At 35.6% G+C, this 19,081-nt stretch overlaps 2 protein-coding genes across 3 annotated transcripts; one reads left to right on the top strand and one right to left on the bottom strand.

The window, feature by feature from the left end:
* The first annotated feature begins 1,147 nt into the window (after positions 1–1,147).
* On the top strand, positions 1,148–12,574 carry LOC140772162 (PHAF1 protein At3g51130). Of its 2 annotated transcripts, none has more exons than XR_012106260.1 (15): positions 1,148–1,463; positions 3,228–3,310; positions 4,656–4,730; positions 4,995–5,062; positions 5,186–5,291; positions 5,397–5,457; positions 5,550–5,722; positions 6,464–6,526; positions 7,947–7,994; positions 9,447–9,560; positions 9,725–9,824; positions 9,905–9,978; positions 11,367–11,471; positions 11,569–11,804; positions 12,411–12,574. XR_012106260.1 is itself a non-coding variant. In XM_073114090.1 (15 exons), the coding sequence occupies exons 1-14, from the start codon at positions 1,295–1,297 to the stop codon at positions 11,614–11,616; spliced, it is 1,287 nt and encodes a 428-aa protein (XP_072970191.1). In that variant the 5' UTR covers positions 1,149–1,294; the 3' UTR covers position 11,617; positions 12,411–12,574. The 2 variants fall into 2 exon arrangements, 1 of the variants encoding a protein (XP_072970191.1); XM_073114090.1 differs by having other exon boundaries at positions 1,149–1,463; positions 11,569–11,617.
* A 1,099-nt stretch (positions 12,575–13,673) lies between these two features.
* On the bottom strand, positions 13,674–18,804 carry LOC140773362 (endoglucanase 23-like). The gene is made up of 5 exons (XM_073115870.1): positions 18,164–18,804; positions 17,571–17,870; positions 15,547–15,708; positions 14,832–15,107; positions 13,674–14,255 (listed from the first exon to the last, which is right to left on the bottom strand). The coding sequence occupies exons 1-5, from the start codon at positions 18,593–18,595 to the stop codon at positions 13,914–13,916; spliced, it is 1,512 nt and encodes a 503-aa protein (XP_072971971.1). The 5' UTR covers positions 18,596–18,804; the 3' UTR covers positions 13,674–13,913.
* Between the last annotated feature and the right edge of the window lie 277 nt (positions 18,805–19,081).

Raw genomic sequence — 19,081 nt, 5'->3', positions numbered from 1 at the left:
TTATGCTTCTTTAGATGCACAATGCAGTCACTTATTTCTACTCGAATTATATCTCCAAAATAAATTAGGCAACTATTTTCCTTTATTTATTTTTCTTCTTTTTAATAAATAAATATAGTATTTCCATTATAAAAAAAAAATCTATTTAATATTAACCCTGACCTCCGTAGTAAATCGAGAAATTGGTTTTCTTGTAATTAAGAAAATAGAGATTTAACAATAAAAGATATGTATTAATTAATTGAGTCTTTATTGACAATAAAATTTCGCTACTATAAATTATTTTTAATAAAGTTTTTTATTATTTTCCTCTCAATTCTCATATAGAGTTCATATTCTTCATGAGATATTCCATCTCTTTGTCTCTGAGGACAACAAAACGATTGAGGAAGGTTATCAATTCTTCAATTTGCTGCTTTGTTTGTTTAATTTTTTAATAATATATATATAAATTAGGGATGAAAATGGATCAAATAATGGTAAAATTATAACAGATATAAATATGGATAATGAGCTAAACTATTAAGATATTGGATGATATCTATTTAATTTTTTATCAACAATAAAAAAGAAAATGTTCATATCCTTAATCTCATAGTATTTTAGAACTATATGAATGTATAAATATAAATACATGCATATTTGTGTAGATTATTTGGATGCGAATATAAATATAGATATTAAAAATATAAAAACCTTGTCTTTTTTATAAAAAAATAGAGGGCCTAAACATAACCGGTTTGTTTTCACTTGACTCTAAATTATATAAGGTAATTATTTAAAAGTAATAATTTATTGTATGACTTATAATTTAGAACATGTTTTTGCTCTAATTATTATTAACACACAACCGTATGGATATATTTAGGGATAAAATTATCCAAATACAATATAATATCTCTCTAATTTATTATTATTCATAAATTGAGTCCTTAATTGCTAAAATGTATCGAGCAACGTCTCTTGAATTTAGTTTAACGTAACAAGCAAACGACTAAATGGATTTAAAAGTATGTTTTGACTACGCGTAAATTTGTCAGCCAATTATCATGAGGTTCCTGCAACCAGATGTGCAGAGAATCCGCTCCACACAAAACTCCCCTCGCACACGGTACCAAACTCGCCACGGCTGCTGCGAACAAAACAGCGGATCCCCGGATGCCCTTGGAAGTTTGATTCGTTGCGCAAGAAAGGAGAAGGCGAAACGCAAGACCCCAAAGATCGCGAAGAAAGAAAGGAAACACACGCACACCGAGAGATCGCGAATAGATTACACACCGATCAGAAGGGAGGGATGCAGTCGCTGCAGCACCACCAGCGATCCGGCGGTCCGACGGTGGCAGCGGCGGGGGTAGTGGCAGGGGCGCCGCCGCCGCCGATGAGGCGGAGGTGCGAGGGCACCGCCATGGGAGCCATCACCCTCGATCTCCGTCCTGGTGTCGGTCTCGGCCCCTTTACCCTAGGTGAGCTCGTCTTGATCCAGTCGCTTGGAACTAGATTCTCTATTGTTTCGGCGGTTTTAAGTATTAGAGTTCACCTCTTCCTTTGTGTTAGCATGTGAGATCTCAGGGAACGGCCTATTTGACTTATTTGATGTGGTTATTTTTTTCTTTTTCATGTAGATCATCCACTCATTCCTATTGTTGAATCTCTTCTCTAACACTTTTGTACTTAATTTTACGAGGACGAACCGTGGGCCTCGATTTTATGTTTGGTGGGGCGTACAGTTCTTAATAATTTGTAGGCTTGTAGCGAAGTTATATTTTCTTAAGCATTTTGATACATGGTTTTTTTATGTTTCAATGTTAATATCTTTTGAGTTTAATTTCTCGTCATAAAGATACGGTAATGATATGGTTCTACAAAAGTTCCTTGGATTAATTTATTTATTGAGCTTTGCTGATATTACCTTTTCTCTTCCTTCTTTTTTCAACTCTAGTTCTCAGTTGTAGTTCTTGGGTCAGTAAGATCAGGTCAAACAATTTACTATATCCATGGAGTTATTTTTACGTGCCATAATCCGAAATGTGGCACTGCAGCAACTTTAAGAAGGGATCGTACATTAGAATTTGGATAATAAGCTACTTGTATAGGACTTGGACCTATAGGACTACATGCTGAATGCTCATTGAGGTTAGACCTTAGAAGTAACTCAGAAAATACCTTGGACTTGAGGACAGTGTGGAGAATGGAACACAGTTGGTAGCATACAGTTTTACTTAGAGATGTTATATTTCCCTAGATTAGCAATTGATATACTTTCCTATAGCGAATAATTCATTGTACATCATTTTTATCATGGACCATGATTCATGAATCATGAGAGCCTTCTTAATGGAATTTAATTTAAAATCCATATTTCAACTCGGACTCTTTCGCGATGCTCCTAACCAAAATCAATTCATTGGAAATTCCTTTCTCAGATTATTTTTATTCTCATTCTCTTTCTCAGATGATGTCAGAAAGTTTTGAAGTCATTATGGAAATTCCTTAAGTATGATTTATCTGAGTATCAAGACAAATATGTTTTGAAGACTAGAGAGTACTAAGTTTTAAAGAGTTTTTACCGTGGTAGTAAGAAATTATTAGTGTGAAACAGGTCAATCCTTTTGAGATTACAATATAGCAAAGTCTAAAGATCTTGCAAACTTGATGTTTCCCAGGACTATGAATTTACTATGCACTTTGGGTTTCTATTCGAAACATATTGACTCAGATTATCAGTCTGTGTGTTAAATTTGTAAAGTATATCTATCTAATGAATTTATATATTTAACATAAAATATTTGTTAATTTCGGGACACTTTGGGAGGCTGATAATTGCATTTATTTTGGCTAGGAATTGGCATTCATAATAGGCTAACCTTACTTCAAATTATAACATTTTCACAGCCTAATTGATTACTTTAGTCGATGTTGTGAGTTGTGACCTCTTGTAGTTGCAAGAAGATTTCTTGATTGGGAGATATTTCCTCATTTTGGAAAAGGAAATTTAGATTTCCTCTGTTAATATTGCTGATTTGTGTCTGCAGCGAGGTTACGTACTTTATCTTAAGCCTAGTCTGCCTACTATTTTTTTCCTATTCTCTTTTGTTTCAATTATTCCATTTTGATATTTTGTTGTTTTATGCTTCTCTGTAACGATGAAATGGAACTTATCAGTCATTTCTATGATCAGTTTTATTGCTATTTTCACTTATACAAGCTCCTATAAAATGATGTTGTAGGCATGGCTATTAGTGAAGCATTCTCTCAAGTAGAGCTCCAACCCAACATCTACGATGTTGTCCATGTGAAATATCTTGACGAGGTTGGGCTGTTTGCTTTTTCCTCTTTGCAATTTTGATTGAACTGTTTATATGTGCTTACTGAATATTATAAAAAAGGAGAATTTAATGGAATATTAGTGATGTTAGCGAGTTGAACATGCTGAATATCTTGGGTTACGATATATTAAATTCCTATTGTAATATAGTTGCTTATGACAGCACAGTAGCACACAGATCATTCATTGAAACTGACATAAATGCATGGTTGTTATATGAGTACATGCAGACGTAATTGTATAAATTAAAAGTCAAAACACTTAGGGATGAAATGATAGTCTTACAGATATTTATAGCATTTACAGGCAAAAGCTTGTAGTTTTGTTGAACATGTAAAACTATACTTACTTTTTAGGTTGATATTTCACTTTTTTAGATGCTCTCTATAACAAGAAATTAAAAAATATACAAAATCTTTTCTTTCTTCTGGGTTAAGCATTCTTTTATAGTTTAATTGCAAGCTCAAAAGAGAAAGTTCACTTGTTAGCAGTATGACATATAGTTCCATCCAATAACTTGTGGAGCTCAATCTCAATTGAGCAGAGATGTGGTACCATTGTCTTAATTTTTAGTCATGGTACTGCTATTTAGTGACCTTGTCCTAGGATATGCCATGGACATTAACATTATCTTCTTTGTGACATGTTGGTCCTGTGTTTATATTCTCGAGTGGACTTTCTCTGCTGGAAAACAGAAACTTTCTGGCTTATGGATTATGTTTGACAAGTGTGATACCAGTGCTCGCAACTGGCTATGATACCTTGTCATGTTATGCTTATCATGAGACAGTCATAGATCAAGACCATTTTTTAGGAAATCTGAACTGAGCCTTTTGCCTATGTCAGTAATTTATGCACACACACACGCATATTGTTAAATGTCTATATATGTACACCCTATAGAGTATCATTATAATCATATGTTAATTTACATATGCACATAATTAGAAGAAGTTCAGAAACATACAAATTGGTCTACCAAACTCATGTACTCTGACCAACATTATAAATCATTGGTTGACGCATAGATTCTTTTCTATAGCCATGCACACCGAGCCTCGGTGAATATTGGTGCATACTATCTGTAAGAGTGTTGGGACATGAATTTATAAGTAACTGTGCTTGAGTTTTATTCTACATGTCATGCTTCTTTAGCATCGGGTATATATATAAAAAATCAAGCTTGTCCCCTAGGACTAACTTTTAGAAATAAATGCCAAAACTTCACATCTCGATAATTTTGCTTAGTATTACAGAAGTTATTTTCTGACATGTATGTTGATGCTTTATTAAAACTATAATGTCAACAGAAGTATACAATTTCTTGCAGGAGCCCTTAAAGCTGGACATTGTAATAAGCTTTCCAGATCATGGTTTTCACCTCCGTTTCGATCCTTGGTCACAGGTACCAATGGAATTGCATGTATTTTAGTTTGAATACTGTGAACTTATAGTTTTCTAGCGAATTTGACTTGTATTCTCAGTGCCTCATTGATTTCAAATTTCAGATTTTTAAATGACCATGAATGTCTTAGTCAGGTTTGAGAAGTTGTTTTTAGGACTATGCCAGTCTTTATGTACTCTGTAGGAACCTTCTTGGGATTCTTCTATTATTGTTTAATTTTGCACTTCGGTTTTTCAAAACATTGAATTTTGAATTTCTCAACAGAGACTGCGTCTTATCGAGATATATGATGTCAAGAGGCTGCAGATGCGCTATGCTACTTCTTTGATTGGGTTAGCACTTAGCAATCTAACTCTGCTTTTCTTGCTTGTTTTCTTATCAATTTTATCAGCCTTATATCTTTCTTTGTTTATTTAGGACTTAAGGCTTACTGCTGTTCATATTTTCTTTCCTAGTGGTCCCTCAACACTAGCCACATTTGTAGCAGTCTATGCACTTTTTGGGCCTACATTTCCTGGAATTTATGACAACGACAGAGGGATTTATACGCTATTTTATCCAGTATGTATGTTGACTCTACAGCTTTGGAATGATGTATTTCATGGCCCCTTTCTACTCTCTTCTGGTGGTTGTCTGGATCCTGGCTTACATGATATTTGTTGTTAGGGATTGTCCTTTGCATTTCCAATACCCAGTCAATACACAAGTATCTTCCATGATAGGGAAGGTGTGCTGATACACTCCTTGCATTTTATAAACTTTATTTTTTTAATTATATGTTTTTCTTACTATAACTCACTTTTCTTATTATTATGGCAGTGTTAGCAGAGTTACCTCTTGAGTTTCCTGACGGAACAACCCCGGTGACTTGCCGCGTCTCTCTGTATGATAGTTCATCTGATGGTAAAGTTGGTGTGGGATCTTTAATGGATAAAGCTTCAGTTCCTCCATTGTCTGCTGGCAGTCTTTACATGGAAGAGGTGCACGCTAAGGTTAGAAACTAATATAGTTTGCAATGCCATTTTTTAAAAAGAAATAGCCGTCCTTCCAGTTAAATTTTTTTGTTGATGTGAGGAGTTACAGAAATCTCATGTTTTTTTTTCCCATTGGGAGACTTTTTTAAGTATTGGATTCATCTTATACACTATACATGTTCTTTTCCTTTTCCTTCTTTTTAGAATACTTACGGTCCTGCCAAGTGCCAACTAATCTCAGTCAGCATGTACCATGTTGGTATAACATCATCGTGTAACTCATAACAGCATCTCAATTAGCTTCTATAGTGTGCAATAACTTGTATCATGTGTTGGTTTGCTGTTGAATTGTACCAGCCTGGACCCCTGTTTTAGACATAATCAACGGTTTCTGGGGATGTAAATTATGTTGCTTATGGGGATGTGCTGTAAAAGGGAAATCCTTGCTTGGCTATTGTTACAATTTTGAAAGGGATTAGTAATTAAAATTTGGACTTCTTTATATTGCATTGTGTAAGGCAGATGCTTTATAATCTAGCTTTAAGCTGCATACATGTCATTTCATTTTTTAGATTAATCTCCCTTTTCTTTCAACTGTATGTAAAAAGTGTTGAATATTTGAAAGAATTATTAAATATTGATGGGAATTATTTTTTAAGTTTATATTTCACGTGAGATAACTGCTTTATTTTGACACTTTCAGTGGAATATAGCATGTCTTTGAGCATTCTCATATCTTTTCACCTTCTTTTACATCAGCTTGGCGAAGAACTATGGTTCACCATTGGAGGACAGCATATTCCTTTTGGTGCATCCCCCCAGGTAAGTTTCTTTCTATATTCTTATTTTGCTAACTCATAGTATTTGTACAGATTGTAAAGTGTCATCCTAGTTTACATGGTTTCTTAAATAGTCTGAATAATTGTCTCTGAATCTTCTCTCACTGAACCTACATAGGAATATACCACTTGCATTCATACTTCTTCTGCGGAGGGCAGAGGAATTATATGAATGCATTTCTAAAATTTAACTTCTACTAATGTATATCTTCATTTCAAATAAGATATCTAAGCATTGATCAATGTTATAAAAAGCGGCCATGGCGGCTGCCTTGGTGGGGTGGCATGTCGGCTTCTCCGCCAAAAGGAATGGCGGCCAAGCCGCCTACGCGGACTTAGCGGACCGCTAAGTCGCATAGCAAGCTGAGCGGCCCGCTAAATGTGATTGCGGGTCAGCTCATTATAGCAATGGGTTTGGAATTATCGGGTCGGATCTTTACTATCTTCTAACTGCCTAACCTATTAATCATTTAAACAAACCCAATCTTTTATCTCTCTTCACTCTTGACCTGAGCCTTAATAACTCATCCTCTCTCGATCATCTCCCTCCCTTGACCTCCCTCGATCGTCTCTCTCTCTCTATCATCTCTGAGCGGCGGCGAGAAGTTGACGGCAACAAGCGATAATCCTCAACCAGCATTGAGCAAAGTACCCCTCAAACCCCTCTCTTCTTCTTCTATTTCTTTTCTTTTTACTCTCCTATATTTTCTTCCCTTTTCACTCTCAGCAGCCACCTCCCGGTTTAGCCACGAAGAGTGAAAGGCTACTGAGCAGTTTATTCCTTTTCTTCTCTTTCTCCTCTTTCTCTCTTTCACTGTCGGCTTTCTTCTCTTTCTAGTTTCTTCACTGCTACAGTAATTTACACTTAATAGCAATAGGTAATCACAGCAAGCATGCTTTGTTTACTTGCTTCTGCAGTTTTCTTTCACAGTTTCACTGTCCTGATTCCTAATAATTGATTAATGAATAATGATTATTGAGCTAATTAGTTGGCTAATTGCTAGAGAAGAAAACCAACGGTGTTAATTTTCTTATTAGTAATTTCAATGAAGATTTCTTTCATTGTCGGATTGGGGTGGTGCATCATTACAAATTATATATACATATATATATTATTAGTATTAAAAATAAAAATGTTAGACTGCCTCATTACCCACCTTCCATCTTGGTGTTAGGCAGTGGGGTGACTGCCCGCCATCCACGACCGCCTATTAAAACATTAACATTGATGAACTAAGTGGGTGTCAATGCTAGTTGTATGTTTTTAGTTCAACATTGTGTTCTTTCTTATGGAGTATGTTTTACCCAAGCAACATTTGCCTGATGTTCCTTTTGTTCATTTTCTGGATGCTCATGTATCAAACAGTGGCTTTCTTCTCAGTATTATTTACATTTCTTTGCAGGATGTATGGACTGAACTCGGTCGTCCTTGTGGGATACATCAAAAGCAGGTGAATTCCTTCTTTCTGGAATTTAATGTGATGAAAAGCTTTTCAAAGGGCTTAGATTGCATGAAAAACTTAGAATAGTTTTGTTGCATATTGACCAAAAAAAATATACAAGTTTTTAACTCCTCAAAACTTTTGGCATCCATCAAAACTTTGAATAGTTTGTTGCGTACTGTGTTCATTGTTGAACTATGGGGTATGGACTGCTTAAGTACAATATTGTGGCAAAACATCCTTATCCCTTTTTCCAATTTAATTTGAAGCTGACCGCTATATAAGATTTTTGTACCCTTTCACTGAAGTAATTCACTTCTGAGTTCTGATAAATTATTAACTCCTTTCTTCTTTTTCTTATTATCACAGTGCTGTCAACTTCATTTTACTTAACATTGTATATTATTTAATATTTATTACAATAAAGGTGAGGATTACAATGTTAAATTGTCTTTACGGTTATTTGGTAATTCTAAATTAGCAGTAACTCACTTTCATGTTCTCATGCATATACATCTTAGAAGGGCAATTTGCAGTAATATAACATTATATGTCATATTATTGCTTCTATATTGAAACCTAGATCATACATCACTATGTCTACTATTGCAAAACTCTTTCTTTTTCTCAAGTTATATGTCTTCTTTCACTAAACTCTACTTTTTCTCAAGCTGTTAAAGTGATTGCCCCTTGCTTCTAAGAGATCACGGGTTCAAGTCATGATAACAATCTCTTCATTAATGACTAATGAGAGTATAAGCTGCTTACAGCTTCCTCCTTTGGACCCTGCATGGATTGGAGCTTCATGAACTGAGGCGCCCTTTTCTTTCTCAGTGAAGAAAAAACCATGATATGTTACTATCTTGTGGTTGCACTAGAATTAGCAATTTTCTTCCTTATTAAATACAACTTTTGTCTATGTTTGCTTGATTAGTGAGACCATATATTTATATATATACTTGTTCAATAAATCTATGTGATAAGTACTCGAGGGTTTTGTATTTTATTGATTGCAACTGTTAGCTCTCCTCTCGTATCATTTCTTTTGGTTCTGTAACTGATTTTCCTTGAACCTAAGTTTAACCACGTTGATTGCTGAACTGTTCCTTTAGTTATTTATTGCATATAATTACATTACTTAATAGAACTACTATAGGCAGAAAAGCAACTTCTCATCATAAGCATAAGGCCACTAGGTCAGCTGACAGCAGTAAAGGAGCATTTTGGAAGTTTAGGATATATATATATATATGAGAATTAAATCTTCTGATTTCTTTCTTCCAAATGTCTAGGCAGATTGAGAAGGCAAGTTTGTCATGTAAGATTCTAATATTCTATTGATCTCATGGTTGCACAAGTTAATAGCCAAGAGCATGGTGTAAAGCAGCACATCTGTACATATGTGAGGTGCTTTTGTTGGATTGATTGATAATTAGGTCTGATGTTTGACTCATACTCCAGGTTGATCAAATGGTGATACACTCTGCTTCGGATCCACGCCCTCGAACAACTCTTTGTGCGGATTACTTTTACAATTACTTTTCTCGTGGTCTGGACATACTATTTGACGGCCAGGTACTTTTTCACTGTACAATTTCTTGTACTATCTTATATATTTTTTAGTTGTTCATCTCATCCACAGGTGCTTTTTCATTTTATATTTTCTTACATCTTTTTGTTATGCATTTTCTTGTTGTTTGGGTACTTGCTAACACATTATTTATAATCTGAACTTGCAGACGCATAAAATCAAGAAGTTTGTTTTACACACTAACTTTCCGGGACATTCAGATTTTAATTCCTATATGAAATGCAACTTTGTTATATATGATGGCGAAAGTGAGTATGATTGATTTTAAGGTCCTCAAATTGATTTAATATCTAAAAGAGGAGTTTAATTGTAATTTTTTGTTTTTCAGTGGAAGGAACAGTTGAACCTGGTAGTGCACCCAAAAGTTGCATTACACCTAGCACAAAGTGGGAACAAGTAAAGGTAACATTTTAATCACTGCAGTTTTGATGGGTTAATTAATCTAGACTTATAAGTTACAAGCGTTGCCTCAAGTACCTAATGGTACTGTTAACTGGTTCTTTTCCAGTGATTTATTTGCAAGATTCTTCCTTCTTTGGAAGGGATATCCACTCAGCAGTAGGATGAATTGTCTGTCTGCTCTTTGTGTACTATAGGAGTGGTTTTTGAACTCATTTTAAAGATACAAAAAAAAGTCATTCGATCCAACGGGTATCTTTTCCCCAGATTTTTATGATTTTTTTCATTCTTGGAAAATGAAAGGCGAGATACATTAGTCACTGAGTTCTACTTTGATAAAATAATTAGGTGCTTTTGGTTCTCTAAGACTTCAGTTCCTCAAATGTAAGCTGAAAGAAGAATGAAATCATAAAATTTCAAGCGAAGGAACAAAAAGTATCCTAGCTAAATTGAGGAGGATATCTTTGTTTGCTTTCTTGTCAATCTCCTCCAGTGCTTAATGCTGCTCCCAACATCCAAGTATATGAAAAGATTGATGATGGACGTATTGTGCTGCCTAAATAAATGGTGACGTCGAGTTGGATTGTAATGCTACAAATCATTGCATTAATGATTTTAAATTTTAAAATGGCAGACATAGGAGGATCTTAATCAGGTTGTGATATTAGAGAGCTCAAATTCCCACAGATTTTCCTATGTGGGTGTCTGGATAATATTTTCAAGGGAAGTTTCTTATAGGAAATAACCTTCTGCTAAGGAGAAAAAAAATGATCTGAATTCATTTGTTTTCCTACACTCTCTCCCTCACTCTCTTCTCTTTCACTCTTCGTTCCCCATATCTCCCTCTCCCTCTCCTATCACCGGTCTCTTCTCTCCTCCTCCTCAGCACAACGCCAGCATCAACCACTAATTCCTCATCATTCTCCTGATTCTCCTCCACCCATCACCACCACCTCCTCCTCCTCCTCCTGTCTCCTCCAACTCTTCTACCCACTACCACCTCCTCCATTGCTCATCACCAACTCCTTCTCTTTCCCCATCACCAACTCATTATCCTCTGCGTACCACCACCACCTCTTCCTTCTCCTTCCACAACCACCACCTCTTCCTTCTCCCATCTCTCTTCTTTCTCTTTTTTTCGCCAAAATTTCCTAAACTATCCAAACACGATAAATTAAATTAATCCAGAGGGAAAAAAAAAATCACATAGATACTTTAGTTGCACATTTCAATTCCTACATGTTGAAATTCTTATGGAAACTTTTCCTAATTTACCCAAACAGGTCCTAATAAGTGGGGCTCCGATGATCTTTCTGTAGTGAGATCTGGTCGCTTGCATGGTATATTTGCATAATGCTTAAAAAAAACTTTGCTGATCTATAAACTTTTAGGAGATCCTCGGGGATGGTGGTCGGGCAGCAATCCAGACACAAGGTTCGATGAACAATCCTTTTGGATCAACTTTTGTTTACGGGTACCAAAATGTGGCTTTTGAGGTAAAAAAATATGATTCTGTACTACAAAATATGCATATAGTTCTATTCTTCACCGGTACAGTTAAATTTTAGTTCTGATATGCTCCTATTTTACCAGGTTATGAAGAATGGGTATATAGCAACTGTCACTCTCTTCCAGTCATAAGGTTGTTGTTGTAACTTGTAATGCCCATACTGTCTTCTTCCCTTTCATATGCCAAAAGTTGTCTCATAGTTGTTCCTGAGGAAGAATTCTATATGATAGTTTGAGCTGCAGTGAAGTTTCAGATGTCTTTCCAAAATTATCTGGCTTCTGATAGTTCGTATCATAGTGCTGTAGATATTATAAAGAAGGTATAGCTGTTACTTTTTCCCTTTTTTTTCTTTTTCTCTTTGATATGGGAAACACCTTATGACTTAATACAGGACTTAAGGTAATAAAAATGACAAACTACAGCAAGTCATCAAAGAAACTAACAATACTGTGTAGGCAAATTCTTCTGCTGCAGTTAAAACATTAAAGAGTCCAGCCTTATCTTGATTGTTTGTTAATCAGTTTATTATCGTGCAAATGAGTTTGTGTGTCTTTGTGCCATTTAATTGTGGGGAGGGGCCATAATTGTTTTTAGAGAGAGCAGGTATTAAAGCAGAGAATATTCAAACACCTTTTCTCATAAACAGTTGGTTTAGGGAATGTAGAACGAGCTGAATATAATATGTTCATGGCAATGCCTTTCTTAGATTCTACTGAGGGTAGCTGTTAAATTGACCATCAATGCTGGCTTACCTCTGTCTAGATACTTATTGAGAAGGTTGTCAAATTTAGACATGAGAATGTCTCGGTGGATTTATATGAAATGATGGAAGTACTTCACTCTAATCATGAAACATTTTTTTAATATGCTTCCTTAGATTATTTACAAAATCTTACATTTTCATTACAATTTTCGATTTGTGTAGGTTGGATTGTAAAGGGTTCTTAACACATGAGAGCTGCTAGTTCCCGGCAGCAAGCCCCATTGTGTTCAATGATTTAATTACCTTGTACAGTGACAATAATATTGATGACCTTATATCCTTCTGTATAAAATTTTAATTGGTAAATGAATGTCTCTGTTACTTTCCCCACTATAGTACTTTATTAGTTCTCATGGTCTAATTTTATAGATGGGATTTCTCTAAATTGGTTTACAAACTGTACATCTCCTACATAAATTAGGCACTCAGTGCGTGCAGCCAATGCAAGGCTTGAGTAACTGGTGGGCATTCATTATCTGTAATTGTAGAAAGAATTGCTGGTATTGTTAGATTGATGATTAACATTTCTATTATTAATATCAAGTTCTTAGGTATTTTCCTTCTGGAACTTGCTGGTTCTTTAAAGAACTGCTTCAGTTTCAGAAGCAACCCTCTATGAGAAACACTGGTGTCTTAGTTAAACCATAAAGTCTACTGTTGTTCTACATGTTTCCAAAGGTTTTTTATAGAATAATTTTCAAGAGTGACACCCTAGATTTTTATTATTTTCTTATCAACACTGTCTTTGAGAAATTTGTAACCTAATCCCTCTTTATTTTGTATAATTCTTATATAACATTCTACTGTTATTTTGATAAAGTATCATTAATTGTAGTCTATAGTTTATGTAACTCTACTAATTAAATTACTTAAGATACTCTTGAAATCTTTTTAACTTAGATTCACACTAACCAAAAATCCTTTTATAAATCGTACTCCACCCTAGCCGCTACATATTAAAACTATTTGTGGATCTAAATACTCTACTCTAGAATTACCTTCAGTGTTCTGATAGAGTATTCTTTGTTTGATCCCTTTCTGTTTAAAAGATGGTTGGGTTAACTCAGGGCATTATATAAAAAATATAGATTACAAAATATTCTAAGACAATAAGAAAATGATGAAAATATAGAGTGCTATTTGAAAATTTCCCTTGTTTTTAGATATATGCCGACGGATACTGCATGTAGCTTTTAAATCAATCAATCTCGGTTTTTTTTTTCTTGTTCCTGATATCAAGAATTGGATATGTTCCTATTCAAATAGCTATTCTTTTCTTTTGAGGAGAAAAACAAAGGTTCTACATGATCTTAGTTTGTTAAGCTCTCAAGGGAAAAGCTGAGGAAGTACGAACTTAGATCAAAATCAAGTCGAAGATTGAGAATAGAAATATTTAACTTCACATTTCACAAGAAAAATGGGAGTTACAAGCACACATAAAAGTTCCGAAAAAAAACATCACCTGTGTAGTAAACTTGTAGGACGATGTGCACTTCTTCACACCTCACCCAAGTATATAAATCCACTCCTATTCTACAAGGCCACTCTGAAATCTAGATAGATCAGGTGGGCCTACTTTTCATTTGTTTGCTTCTCTTTTGTTCTCACTCTGTGTGTGTGTGTGTATATATATATATATATATATATATATATATATAACCATTCTCAGGTAAAAAAATCAACATTAGGATTAGCAACAAAATAGGCAAGAACTCCAACTAATGGAGCATTGATATATGTAGTTGGTTCTGATTTACGAAAATCAGCACGATCATCCTCGTAAATGTCATCTTCCCCTGGACCGCCGACGACCGCCCCGATCAGTGGATTAGGGTTAGGATCAGAAGACTTGTAGTAAGGTGTACCATCCTTGCATGCAATGAACTGAGGATGGTTTGAGATTGACGGCAATGATGAACCACGGTGATGGATCCGCTGAGGATATCGATCCCCGTAACCAACCATGTAGGACATGTTCATAGGATTATTTCCTAACAAGTAATCAACCTGGATATAAATGGCACCACTAGTTAAGAAGAATATAAATGCAACAAAAAATATACCCTAATAAGTATAACCCAAGTTATTCATATTTGTTATTATCCACCTAGGCATTGAAATTTGCTGCAAAACAGTCCTTAGTGACTTCCCAGTCTCTCAGCTATTTGTAATTCGACTCCTCCTTTTTGTCTATATTTTTTATAACATTCTACTATTAGTTTGCCTAACTATCCTTAATCCTACACTATAATTTATTTAACTCCGAGAGTAAAATTACTAAGATATCCCCAATATACTTTCTAACATAATTGATACTAATCAAATTTACTAAAATACTCTTGAGAAAAATGTTCCTGAAGAAATATTGATACTTTAGATAAGAGTATTTTTTTAGAAGTTAAAGTAAAAAGTGTAAACCTACTATTATAATAGAATAGTCCTACCAAGAATGTGATATAAAAAATTATAGGCAAAAGGAGGCGTTAGATTACAAAATAGCTCGAAAAATAGAAACTAATTACTAAAATGTAAGGTGTGATTTGAAATTTTCTCTAGAAAAAGAAACACACATCAAATTAATACCTGCTTCTTAGCTTGTAGTATAAGTGAGGCCGGACCAACTGCTATATTCCCACAATTAACACTCTGTGATGATCTTGAGAGGTACTTTGCATAGGTGAGGAGGAGAAAGGAGATAGAAGTGACATGCTGCATGTTGCTCCCTCCTGGTTTATATATCATTCCACCAGGAGTGTATTGGATGTGTGAAGACGAAGATTCTGGTATCAGAGTACACATGAAACTGTCTGCGGATTCCTTGTAAGACTGGAGAGAGAGCACTTGACCTTCCATGAATTCCTATACAATTAGGTTAGATGTTAATATTTACTTCAGAAAAAGGTCTCCCAGTACATGAGGCTCCTGAATTACAAAGCAAATTATTTTGTGTTTGTCAACCAATATTTATATATATATATATATTCCCCCTCTTATTTCTTTGATTCCTTTTGTTGCTGTCTGTCCATCATCTCAGCAATCTAAAATCTCCCAAGTGTTCTTTGTATTAATAGCCTATTTAGTTTTTTGTTTAATTCTAACCTTATTTTAAAGAGAAGAACGATAAAAATCACTCACAGAAAATGAGAGATTTTAGATAAAACCAGCAATAATTTGAGGGACAAGTTGTAAATAATCTAATTTTCTTCTTCTTCTTCTTTTTGTTCTGGAGAAGAAAGGGTATAAACATAATTTTAATTTTCTACTTAGAGGATTAAGATGAGACGTTTGAAATATTTACCTTAGAAACGAGGACATTTAGGCCCGCATGCTTGTTATCCCACCCAAACTCGTTAATGTTGTCCTCTGCTCCCAGTGTTTTGCCATTGTTTTGTATGTAATGGAGGAAAGTATCATCCTGAGAGGCTCTACGTAGCCATGCTGCTCCCCATAGTAATTCATCCTGTTCCATAACCAGCACAAGATTAATTCATCACTAAAATATTGGTGCATCTTTACCAGTAATCCAAAGGTTCAATCTTTCAAAGTGCAATAATATTACACCCAAATCATTAACTATCTTTCCGAGTTGATTTCCATCTTGTTTATCATTCTCAAGAAAGAAAAATTTAAGAAACGTTATTCTTTTTGCTAGTTTACGAATTTATAAACTTCTACAATATTGTTGATAATAAATAGATAAATAACCATAATCTTATGCGAAAATTAATATTATATGAGTGGTTGTGTGTCAATCTCACATGTCTTTCTAATCTTTGAACAGAGCACTCCAAAAGATTTTGTCCCTGATTTGGCTCCCCAAGGCAGAGACCAAGATTCTCACAGATAAATAGAAGAATATTGAGCGAATAACGAAGTATCTCTGTCCTGTTTACAAAAACTTGCAATTATTTATTCCAACAAAGAGTCCAACAAGAGACTGTCTTCCCCTGTTCCCCATTACAATTGCATTCTAACAAGCCCACAGTAGAGAAATTCCCTACAGTATGGTATTTGATCGAGGTTTTTTTTTACCAATCTACTATACCCGTAAAAAATAATATAATGATATTTTTACTATAATTTTCAAACTATATATCAAAGTACTAGTTATTGCTGTATAAGTGCCACATCGACAATTTACATAGTAATACATTTTAAAAAAGAGTTATGTTTGTGAAAGTATTTTATTTGTTCTAAAGAAGACACTATGGTAAATGGATAGATATTACTGATTGAATGCCCCTAACTAGCTACCAAAAAATTTAAAATTATAGTTTGGAAAAAAATAACATATTGGTCAAAAACTCTTACTTGAATGCCCTTAACTAGCTACTAGAGTTAGTAATTAAAAGTATGTTTTAACTAAGTTTATACCATGTCACAGGCTATAAAATATACTGACTGCAGAAGGTTCCAGCAGCCAGGGCTACGCAGCATCTGTGCTTGTGGAAGCCCCGTTCAGAGGTCAAATTCCAAACTTTATATTAGTTTCTGGTACCAACCAACTCTAGTAGAGTTTGTAGGTATCTTGCTCATGACTAAGGAGGTCATGAGTTCAACTCCAATCCCAAATAATATTGTGGAGAAATTGTTTGGTGGTTGGTAGTTTGGTGGTGGCTTGGCTCGATTCGGTTGATGGCTCGGCAGTGCAGTTAGCTTGACAACGCAACAGCTTAGAGTAGGTCTTGGGACTTAAAGTGCATCTGTATCTAGGGAAGGGTTGGCCCTTTGTTTAGGCTACCAAATACTCCGACAGAATAAAATAAAATAAAAAGGTGGTCTTTATAAGCAAAAGAAATGAGGGTCCAATTGAAAATTAATGAAAAAAAGAGAGGCCAAAATAGAAATTTGCCCAAGAAAAAGTAGGAAAACTTTTTAGAAACTACTACTGCAGACAATCTAGCTTCTCCTATTAATTTTTTTTTCCATATATCTATATATATATATATATATATATATAAACCACCTTTTAAATTTTTATTTTTTACGTGAATGCTCTATAAAATTATCTAACCATTATCAAGTTTTTTTCTAAGTTAAAGATATTCTTGTTTATTTATTAAATTATTCAAACTTAACTTTTAAAAAGTAATCACGAGAATCTCTATACTTTTGAAGGATATACATGCAAATACTAGAAATTTTTTTTAAACGTGCAAAACAAACCCTTTAAAAAAATGGAAGTCAATCATTGCTACTAAACACCAAAGGAATGCACGAGATCTGCAGACAGTGCTGCGGACAATCTACCAGTGCAAACAACCAAAGAAAAGAGAGGAATGTGATAGTATGATAGTATCAAAGCAGAAGGTAAATAATTACCTGATACCCATCAAAATCACAGTAGAAGGGGCAAACGCCAGCTTTGAGCCCGGGGTCGTCGCTATACGCACCCTGGTATGCGTCCGCAAAGTCGAACACCCTCTTGGCGTTCTCCAGCAGCCTCTCGGCGTACTTCTGGTCGCGCGTCCGGAAAACCATCGATGCTGCCGCCAATGCTGCCGCCGTCTCCCCCGCCACGTCCGACCCGGGCCTCTCCGTGCTCACGTTGTACACCGTCCGCGGCGTGTCCATGTCCTCTGGCCTCTCCCAGCAATTATGGTCACTTATCGGATCCCCAACCTGAGTGTTAAACGTTTATCTAAAAATTTAAGCAGATAGAGAACTTAATTACTATTAAATTATTTTAAGATATTATAATTGCCAACGAAATGATTTAACTCCTTTAAGAAATGTTTTCTCGGCACTTAAATCTATCTAATCTTAACTAATTATTATAGACAGGAAAAAAAAAAGGATTTTTTATCCAAGAAAAAAATTTACTGATATATAGAATTATCATTATAAAATCTAATTATAATAGCAATATTGAATGGGTAGTAAGGATTCTAGTCACAAACTCACAATTATAATACCTGAACGAAAATGAGGCCAGGATGGGAGATGGTCTTAAGAAGGTAGTCCGCGGCCCACCGCACTGCCGCCGCGGCGTGCCGTAGCTCATCCGGCGGCATCGAGTCGCCGAACTCGATGACGCTCCACGCCAGCATTGTCGTCGTGAAGGCCATCGGGAACCCGAACTTGACGTTATCCCCCGCGTCGTAGTACCCGCCTTCGAGGTCGACGCCGGCCGTCGAGCCATCCGACACCGCCGAGTCCCGGCGCCAGGAGGCGCGCTGGTCCGCCGGGAGCTTCCCGGATCTCTGCCCCTCAAAGAACAATATTGACTTGGTTAGAGCATCATGGTAGTCATGAAGGGAAGAGACCAGGAGCTGTGAGCGAGCTAGTAGTAGTAGTAGTTGGAGTAAGACAATGTGTAATGAGAGAGGTAGAGAGAGAGTGCTCATTGGCAATTTGGCGTGCTAAGTGATGTTATTTGATAAGAGATTACTAGGAGAAAGATTAGAATAGCAGTTATGTGCATATATATGTTATATACATATGGACAGAAGGGGAGGGGTTTAAATAGGACAAAGGTGGAGATCACGGACTTGGGAAGATGTTATCTAGGGAGGGAAGAGGTGAGTGAAGCCAAGGGGGTTTTAGGGGGTTCTTGATTGCCGACACGGACGGGGTTGTCAGTGGATCACATGCAACGCTAGTTAGGTAAGAGAGAGAGAGAGAGAGAAAGAGGCCATGACGAGCGGGACGAGACCATTTGTAATGGTAAAAAAAAAGGTGAGTGACTTAAAAGAGCAAATTGATCAACGTCAGGAAGACAATGGGGTCTATCTATGCTCCCTAGAAATTGGGCACGCCAATATTGGCAGGAACCGAGATTGTAGGACTTAATGGAGATTGGTCCAGGAATTCAAGCCAAGTTGCACTACATC

Source organism: Typha angustifolia, chromosome 2 (genome assembly GCF_048772165.1).
Source record: "Typha angustifolia cultivar Huaian chromosome 2, ASM4877216v1, whole genome shotgun sequence".
Taxonomy (NCBI): domain Eukaryota; kingdom Viridiplantae; phylum Streptophyta; class Magnoliopsida; order Poales; family Typhaceae; genus Typha; species Typha angustifolia.
This window is presented reverse-complemented; position numbering and strand designations above follow the sequence as displayed.

Excerpts from the sequence above, each read along its gene's own strand:
- LOC140772162 (XM_073114090.1), top strand. The coding sequence starts at position 1,295 with ATGCAGTCGCTGCAGCACCACCAGCGATCCGGCGGTCCGACGGTGGCA. Across the intron at positions 4,731-4,994 it reads GTTTCGATCCTTGGTCACAG|AGACTGCGTCTTATCGAGAT; the intron begins GTACCAATGGAA and ends ATTTCTCAACAG. Across the intron at positions 9,825-9,904 it reads TGTTATATATGATGGCGAAA|TGGAAGGAACAGTTGAACCT; the intron begins GTGAGTATGATT and ends TTTGTTTTTCAG.
- LOC140773362 (XM_073115870.1), bottom strand. The coding sequence starts at position 18,595 with ATGAGCACTCTCTCTCTACCTCTCTCATTACACATTGTCTTACTCCAA. Across the intron at positions 15,709-17,570 it reads GTGATTTTGATGGGTATCAG|GATGAATTACTATGGGGAGC; the intron begins GTAATTATTTAC and ends GTTATGGAACAG. Across the intron at positions 15,108-15,546 it reads TAAATGTCCTCGTTTCTAAG|GAATTCATGGAAGGTCAAGT; the intron begins GTAAATATTTCA and ends CTAATTGTATAG.